Source organism: Charadrius vociferus, unplaced genomic scaffold (genome assembly GCF_000708025.1).
Source record: "Charadrius vociferus isolate BGI_N301 unplaced genomic scaffold, ASM70802v2 scaffold806, whole genome shotgun sequence".
Taxonomy (NCBI): domain Eukaryota; kingdom Metazoa; phylum Chordata; class Aves; order Charadriiformes; family Charadriidae; genus Charadrius; species Charadrius vociferus.
The window spans coordinates 1,576,026-1,585,220 of NW_009649038.1; the positions used below are offsets into that span (position 1 = coordinate 1,576,026).

At 35.5% G+C, this 9,195-nt stretch overlaps 1 protein-coding gene across 2 annotated transcripts in view; it reads right to left on the minus strand.

Moving 5' to 3' along the window:
* The window catches only part of MYOZ2 (myozenin 2), an 18,696-nt gene extending 11,416 nt beyond the window's left edge, over positions 1 to 7,280 (minus strand). Inside the window, exons 1-3 of one of the 2 annotated variants that reach the window (XM_009887883.1) lie at positions 7,120 to 7,280; positions 6,458 to 6,561; positions 921 to 1,090 (exon numbers count right to left, since the gene is read on the minus strand). In XM_009887883.1, the coding sequence (XP_009886185.1) occupies positions 921 to 1,090; positions 6,458 to 6,533 (246 nt within the window). In that variant the 5' untranslated portion in view covers positions 6,534 to 6,561; positions 7,120 to 7,280. Of the gene's footprint in view, positions 1 to 920; positions 1,157 to 6,457; positions 6,562 to 7,119 lie in introns of both variants that reach the window. The other variant, XM_009887884.1, reaches the window with a different exon arrangement.
* Between the last annotated feature and the right edge of the window lie 1,915 nt (positions 7,281 to 9,195).

Below are 9,195 nucleotides of genomic sequence, written 5' to 3' on the forward strand. Positions count from 1 at the left end.
CCTAGGTTAGTTAATAATAATTGACTTCTGTAGCACGTATTTCTTTTCATCTTTAAAGCAGCTTAAAAGTACTGGGACAAATTCTGCTTCTTTTGTCACGTACCTTTGTATCTGAAATCAGCGTATGACATACATGTAACTGAGAAGTAGAATTTAATACAATACTGGAATTGGAGAGGCTGCTTGTGTGCTGTATTAGACTGGGCATAGAGTACTCATGTTCAAATAATTCAACTTTGCAGCACATTGGAGATTTAGGTAAAAATTATGAATGTTACTGTCCAGAGGTTAAGCAAAATAATATTTTGCAAAGGCCACAGATGAGACAAACACCAGGTGCATTTAGTTCCTGCCATGAGGATTCCCAGGGTATCACTAATGCTTTATTTGAAGACTAATTGACTCTTAGTGACAGACTCACTCTTTTTTCTCTGTGTTGAGACAGGCAGGCCAGAAGTGTAGTAGTAGCCATTGTGAGTCATTTTGCTGCCTGGGAGCCACATTGAGACCGCAAACCTATTTTAATAAAAATACTTACTGGTTGCATGAAACAGATTCATTTATTCCAACTTTTTGGGTATCATTAATTAGTTTTCACATTAACTAGTTAATTTTCAGTACTCAGTGAGCCAATTATTACAGGATAACAACTCTGATCACTAGTAACCTGAATCAGATTTGAATGAGAATGATTTGAATCCAATGTCTTTAAGTATTAAGGCTTTCAGATTTTTTTATTTGTCTATAGGAGCTCAATAAAATACAAATGGCTTGCTTCACCTTAGCCTTATTCTAGTACAGGGTTTTGCTTTTATTCTTCCTGAAACTACAAATAAATCATGCACAATGTGTATCATGAGCACCAAGGGAACCCAAGCTAATCTCACGGTTTCATTAATAAGTTATTACAAAATACTTACATTTCTTGGCTTGTTTGCTACGTAATGATAGTTTTCATATGTGTATTTGTCAGATCTCCGCTGACGTCTCTTGAAAAGTCTTGCACCTCTGTTGCTGAGTGTCGATAGTTCCTCTACCATGATATCTCTGGGGGTGCTGACCTTTTTTCCAAGGTTTAAGCTGGGTGAGACTGCAATACAATGGATAAATACATACCTCTGGTTTTCTTAAATACCTGATATTGTATACCCTACACCTGAAATCCAACAACATGTTAATGCATACTTATCTAACACATAACGTATCTTCATGTGGTGTTAGTGAAATTAATCACTCTTCCAAAATTTTGGAGCAGAGTATTGAACACCAAAAACCTGGGGGTTTTTTTTGAAGATGCTAAGCACCTCAAGCTCCAAATTTACTTCAGTTGAATGGCGTTCAGCTGTTATCAAAATCAGGTCTTTGACAAACTACACACCATCTTAATAGCAGGCTGATAAAACCTGGCTTCTGCTGAAACCAGGACCAAAATTCCATCTGACCCTAGTATTCCCACATCAAACCTTCAGTTAGCTTTGTGTGTCCTGCATTGGACAGATGAGCAGGTAACCCCTTTTAAACATACCTATCAGTTTCTTATTGCTTATAAACATTTTATGTTCAATTATTCTTTAATATTCTGCTTGCTTTTGAAATCTAGGGCATGGTTTGTACTTTGAGAAACGTTTGCATTAGAAAGGCTGTAGTAAATAGTATTTTTAAACTATAAAAGAAGCTTTCAAAATAAAGCTCAAAGTGTTGAAAATGAGAGCCTTAACAAAGAACTACAACATGCTTCTTGGAATTGATATATTTAGAACATTTTCTTTTTAATTTTCTCTAAGAGGAAACTGAATTAGTAGATATAATATTACGTTATTCACTGCTTGGGAAAAATTCCTTCTTTGTCTTTAGCGACCTCCTGGGCGATTTGAAAGTGAAACTGCCTAAGCAGGTGAAGGGGAGATCATTTGGGACTGTAAATGGAGAACTGTGAATATCAGGAACTCTACTGGTCATCTTCGTGGTAATGTTCTGGAAATTGGGATGCTGGTTGCAATGAGCAAGCTGTTGCTTAGTGACTGAACTCTCTCACTAGATGTCCTCAACCTATAGATAAAGTTTAAACCTTAGAATACAGTAAGTTCAACAAACTATTGTCTACTAATTTATTTCTGTTTAGAAGGCTGTAGAATTTAACAAATATAACAATAATTGGACCACTTAATAGAAACAGAATCATTAAGAAAATAATTCCTATTGCTACTTACTTTAATATTTATCATTTTATTAATTGAAATTATTCTCCTTAGTTGTTCATAAACTTCATGAAAAAAATAGGAAGATGATTTGAGGATTATATCAATGGTCTAGTATGTTTCTTTGATCCACTTATTCAAAGTCATATTCTGTTATTTCTTTAATAATAAGACATTCTATTCTTCAGATATTCTTATGGTCTACAGGATTTAAAATTTTAAATTTTTACATATATTTTAAGGTATTAAAATTAAATGAGAGCAAATTATATGTAGGACTGTATCTTACTGATAGAGTAAGGACACAGGATGCCCAGTTTAAAACTAACTTTACAAATTAATTAACTGCAGAAGGTACCTAATGTCAAAGTTAATATTGCATATGCAGAGCTTCATTTTGAGTAACTGCCATGTTCAACATGGCATATGTCTCCTAGTCACTTTATGTTGGAAAAACAGTGTGATTTATTGACATTTGGGAAAACTTAATTGAGGCAGGTACATTAAATATTTAGCCAAAGCTGCATAGACAAGAGTTTTCCATGTAGTAAATCAAACAAGTTTGTGAGCCCTGGCATGCATCACTGTTGATCCAGTTCTGTTTATACTGATTTCAGTTGAATGTTTGCAATAGATTTAACTGGAGCAAGAGGAAGCTAACTGTATTGTGAGCCGGAGCATGCACTTCTGCTTTAAAAATAGTATGCACAAAGAATCCTAACACCCTTCTGTTATTTAAGAGGTAACTACAAAACAGAGTTCTTAACATGGAAGAAAATTACTCGGCTTGCCCAATGTAGCCATATCGGTGACAGATAGTGGTGGGGTTTTGGCTCTGTGGTTGAGATAAGTTCATTAGTTATTGGCCTGTGGCCTGAAATTTAGACCTACAGGTCATTTCTCAAGATTACTCCAAGGATATGGACTGTTGAATGGTTTCATATTAGTGCGGAGTAAGAAATGTACCCCTCAAATCAGCAAGATTTTCATGCAGAAAAAGCTTTTCTTCATTGTACACAGAGTAGGTAGTATGTACATCCTCAGAGACTGGGGTGCCAAGGTGATTGCAGATCTCTGTCCAAAGCACTCAGTATTCTTCTGGAACACGCTGGATGTTAACTATTTTGGGCCTTGCTGTTCTCTTATATATGTACTGTTCTTGTTAATGTTAACTGAAGGCTCCAAGGTACTTTGTAACCCACAGTTGTGTACTATTGTGTATCCAGGCAGCATCCCAAAAACATAAGTGTGAAGTTCATTTGAATCCCTTGCCAACTAAAATCTAATCATCTGTCTAGTTTTATGATGTGTCTAGGGATTGTTTCAGTGTCAGTGCAGAAAAGGTGATGAAGAATGAGGAAAGGAGGACATTTAGAGGATGATAGAAAGAGAACATCAATGTCATAAATGGTCATTGTAGCTTAATACCGGAAGTTTAATTCATAGTTTAATCCTAATCTTAACCTTTTAGATTCATTTCTTATTTTGCTCCTGCCAAGTCCTTTCTGTCCTACGCTTAAAATCATAACAGACTGTATTTAAATATGATTTATATAGTTCCTCCTGCATTCACCACCTAATCCCCCTTTAATCCTCCAGTTTACAATCTTCTAAATACCTTAATCTGGATTATAAATTTTAATAATGAATATCAGATATTATGTTTGTTGTAGTATCAGAAATAAGATTTTTTAACTATATCATGAAAGATAGTTAATCATGTAGCTGCTGAAGGACTCATTTAATAAATATTATAGACCTGGATATGAGATTTAAGTGTAATTGAAGGCTAACCTGATGAACTCCAAGGGCTTCTTTAAACATGTGTATTTACAGAAATGTTTACCTCTACCAAGCAGCCTTAAAAATGGTATGATTAGTTCAAGTCTGTCAGTGAAAAACCAAGGGATTGGGGAAGTCACTACATCCACATGCTGATTCACCACTACAGTCTCTTTTCTGAGACCATTAGAGGGTTTACTGTTAGTGTCTATTCCTGAAGCATTTTATGATGTGTCAGACTTCTCTAAAACACAAAGTCACGTCAAACAAGTCAACAGATGTGGACTTTCAGTCATTACCAGTTTTGCCCAGACCTTGGTAATCTTTGGCACACTGATAAAAACTTGGCTGATTTTTTTATTTCATCAACAACTATTTCTGCTATGAATATGTTTTAACAAGGAATTTGAGATTCACTGTTTACCTGAAAGCATTATAATTAAAAGGGGCTAAAATAGAAATGCAGTAGGTAAGCTTTCTGTGAGTCATTCTGAGCTACCAGGGCTTGCGTTACAGAATCTTCTCTTACTGTTTACCTTTGTTAACAGTGGGGAGTTTCATAGGTCTGTGAGGTGGGCTGAAACATTAAATTTAATTTTTACATAATTATCAGGTGCAGAACCTTCATTACTAATAGAGATGCAAGAGCCAGAAAGACAGCTTACGTTAAGCTTGTTGAATTAACAGTTAGGAGAAAAATAAAATGTCAAAAATTATTAGAGCTGAATTTAGTCATTTAAAAACCAGATTTCTCCTTGTTTTTTTCAGGAATTGTTCAGATTTGGTCCCAAAGAACTAGCATATACTTTGTGTGATTACAGCTTTGATTATCCTTCTGTTTCTTAGTTGATTTCACTGAGCTTGTACAGTTACAAATTTCAGATTCTAATTTCATGAAATTTCATATTTTTTTTAACATCCAAACAACATGCAAAAGTAGAATGTATACTGAAAGAGTTAGTATTGCCTTCAGTGGCCACATATCACAGCATATCTTACCGTAGTTTAAACTGTCATAGCTACGTGTATGAATCTAAACTTGACAGCTAATCTGATAATACGTAAATAATAAGAAGGACAGATTATGTGAGGCAAATGCCGAGCATCAGCACAGATTATCCAATAACTCCAGTGATTTCAAGGACTGTATGGTAGATCTGTTAGTATTGCTATAAATAGTAGCAACATTTACCATGTGAAATGTCTGTTTCCAAACAAACATATGAAAGACTACTTGTTTGGGGTTTTTTTTTCTGTGAAGAGCTTATAGGCTATTTCAGGCACATATAGTACTTGGATTTACAAAAGAAAAGAAAAAAAAACAAACAATCCACGAGTTGTAATGAAATCTGTGAGGGTAGACTGGCTTTCAGACTTAAGTGTGTTCAGTGGATAATGGAAAGAGGTATTTACTAAGGAATAGAAATTACAGAAAAAAACCTATGGAAATATCAGAAGGACTAGGACCAGGCACTGAAGCTCATAGCTTCTTTTTCTAAAAACCTAATGTCTCTTGTTCTACTCTTCCTGCAATCATAATGGTCAGAGAGTGAGTACAGAAACCATCCTCAAATTCTTTGGAGCCAAAGCCCACAAGAAAGATTTTCAATACTGGAATTTAATGCTCAGTGTTTTATCCTCTGTGAGTGGTATAATTTTCATAAATTGTAAATATTAATGGAGCTCCCTGTTTTTTCAGTGAGCTTGTGGGGTGCTTATCACTTTAAAGATGTTCATCTTTTACCTAGATGGTAAAAAAGCCTTCATGGGGAGGACTGGAAGGATCTCCAAAAACATCCCACACATACCTAGTGCAATCCAAGCAGATTTATATTCCCAACTGGGTTAATTGCTTCTTAAGATGTCACACTAGAAGCGTGATTTTAAGAACTTGTTTTAGAAAATCAAACTACTTTCTCATAAGCGTCTGCGTTTTCATCAGTGCAACAACAGAAAAGTAAAATTTCTTCATATAAGATTAGTTGGTGGCTGTGCATTAGAATTGCCAAATGCTAGTAAAATTTGTTAGTTTCAAAGATAAAGTTTGAGAGGAAGGAACAGATATAAACATTTCTTTCAAAGTTTTTTATCATTCGTATAAAAAAGCAGAGTGAAACAGAGCAAAAGAAGAGTATACAAATCAGCATGTTTCTTAGATGATAGCCTTTTAAAATGGAATGAAGTCATGTTATTAACCCCAAATAATATTCTGAAAGGCTATCCTAGCAGAATGTACATCAGCTGTTAGATTACTTCATTCCTCCACAGCAGTTGTTCATCTGAAAATAGCTTTCAAATGAAAAGAGGCAACTACAAAAGGATTAGTTACCATAGGCAGCATGATACTCCCACAAGATTATTTATGGCAAAACACCCAGACACAAAGCTGTAAGAGAGTTAAACTCTATGATTAAGAAAATATATTAGGGAGGGCTAGAGGACATTGCATATACAGTAAGCTGGGTTCAGCGCTATACCATTTCTTTGTATTTCATCCATAATGGCTGATGCTTGTTGTTTCCTCTCTTTGACCATGGCAGAATGTGATAACATTGTGATTTTCTGATACGATTTTTCCTTGCTGAAAGAAAACAACACATTTTTACATTGTTGAGCCAGCTTGCACAATTCGGCCAACTTTAATTTCTGAGAGCCTGTTTAGAATGGCTGAATAGTGAAGTTAGATATTTCTGATTTAGAAATACTGCACTTTTAATTGTGCAAAATGCACTGGCAGTTATTGCCTGCAGACAGATGCTAGCACATGTTCTGATGGATAGAAGATTCGAAGGAATGGACTTTGAGATGGCTACATAAATTCTGTAGCAAAATCTGTGTCAGTGGTCTAGGCCTTCTCACATCTGCACATTATGTTAAAAGATGTAAATTCATAACTAATATTTTAATTACATCTTGGTTTATGATTTCAGAAACGTTACGTTTTGACATTTCTTAATCTAACAAAGAATTTGAGGAACTAGATTAGATGCTCTGGCATCTTTAAAGAAAATGCATTTCTGACTAAGTAAAAAAATAAACATCTTTTTAATTGCAGAGTCAAGAGGTTACATAAATGTCTTTTACATGACAGTTTGTAGGACAGACAATGTCAAAATATTTCAGGAAACAATACACTTACCCTACTGTTTTGCTGTGCAGAAAAAAGCGATCTCAACCCTTTAGTTGAAGCTTCAGGAGTTAGTTATGTATGGGGATGACCTGCCTGGTCCAGGATAGTTTCTACCCTTGTGCTTGGATCTGCATGGTACCTAGTACCGAGACAAACTGGGGGCTGATCCTCTTCAAAGGGATTGGCATCCAGCTGACATCAACCAGTTATATATAGAACCAAACACTCCAGCCACTCATATCTTCCTGGCGAAAGAAGAGAACAGAAAAGATTCAACTGCACACACAACAAAGAGAGTTTATATCCCTTTCAGAGCTTATTGGAAGATTTAATGGAATGCTCCCCTTGTACTCATACAGATCATCTCCTCATCACCTCTGAGAATAATAATCTCTGTGTTATAACTAGGAAACAGACATTTAAAAATAAGGTGTTAAATATATGGATGGGCAAGGCTATATCAGATGAGAATGGCACGGGCTAATCCTTTAGTGAAAGATGAAACCATGCTTCAATAGTAGCTGATGGCTAAAGTCAGTGGCAGATGGCTGATATACAAAGTTTGCTCTGTAAAAGAAATGAGAATTTTTTCAGTATTATATGTGGTAGGGAGTTACTGCTCAGCAAGCACATGCCTTGCAAACTGGTATTCAAAGTATCTTAATTTTCTTTGTGCATTAGGAGCAGAAACCTGCAGTAGTTTGAAACTTAGTAATATTCAGCATTCCAGGTTACTGTTGTATCAGTTTATCAAAGAAATGTGTCATGTTTGGAGCACAGATATTTCATAACAGCAACCAACTTCAGACAGAAAGAATTGGTGGCAGAAGGAAACATTGCCCCTTACCCTCTTGTCTGAACGCAGCCAGCTGAATTATGGGGCAGTAAAAGCAAGGTGAATGTTTTGTATTTCTGATTCAGATTTGGGGTTGTTCTAGGAAATTTCTTTTTCTTATGGAAAATTATGTTCTTGTTTGGCTTGGAGGATTGATCAGAAAATTGCTTGGATACTGATAAGACAGGAGAAATTAATTCTGACTGTAAATGCAATCTGGAGAGTACACCAACACAATGTACATAACTTTTCAAGCAAGAAGCTCTCTGAGACAGATAAAATGTATGTGCCTGATACAATGTCCTAAAAGTCTGCCTGTTCAGCCAAAAAAATGGCATTTTTTTTTTTTTTACTCAAGCTTTCTATTCCTAGGCTGAGCTTTGCAAAACTTTTTGCTGAGGTCCTAGACATCTCTGCCCCAAAGGAGGTGTTCCATTTAATCCTCACTGTCAGAATTTACCTGCTGCTGTTACTGATGGGTAATTCTTTTCTAGTTTTTGTGCTTGGATCAGCCTCTGTTGACAGTACCAACAAGCATGGTCAAAGTCTCAGTTGAATCTTGTCTATTCACCTAAAGGCTAAGATTGTTCTCAGTGGTTCACCACCAAGCCATCAAGTGGGATTGCGGGAGAGTCTGTCAAGGGTTCATGCTACTCAGTATTTTCATTAATAACTTCAGTAATGAAGTAGAGAATGTCAATTAAATGCCAACCTAGGAAAATTACAACCGATCTGTAGGGAAGAATTTAAATGTTAAATAAACTTGACGAACTGAAAAAAAAAAAAAATGCAATTCAGTAAAAACCCCATCCAAATGAAATTATAAAGTGGGTGTTCAACTGATTGACACTGAACTTGTCTTTGAACTTGAATTTTTGGAAAGATTTCCAACCACAACATTGATCCAGGAGGAAATATCAAGAGGCATCCCAAATGGGATAGTCCTGTGTTTAACCGATTCCAATTTCCATTAACTAATTATTTGATAGAACAAAAAATACACCAGTAAGATGAATTGTGCTTTTACACTATCTGAACAGCATGTACAATTCAGCCAACTGTTACTTCTGGATGACTGCAAGCTCTTGAGAATGGTTGCCATTCAAAATTACACTGAAAAATTGTTGAAATAACTCAAAATCAGTAAAATTAAGAAATAAAATACAAAGTAGTTGCACATAAGAAGTAAAAATCAACTGCAGGGAAAGAAACTAAGAAACTTTTGGGAAAGAAACTGCCAAAAACAATAT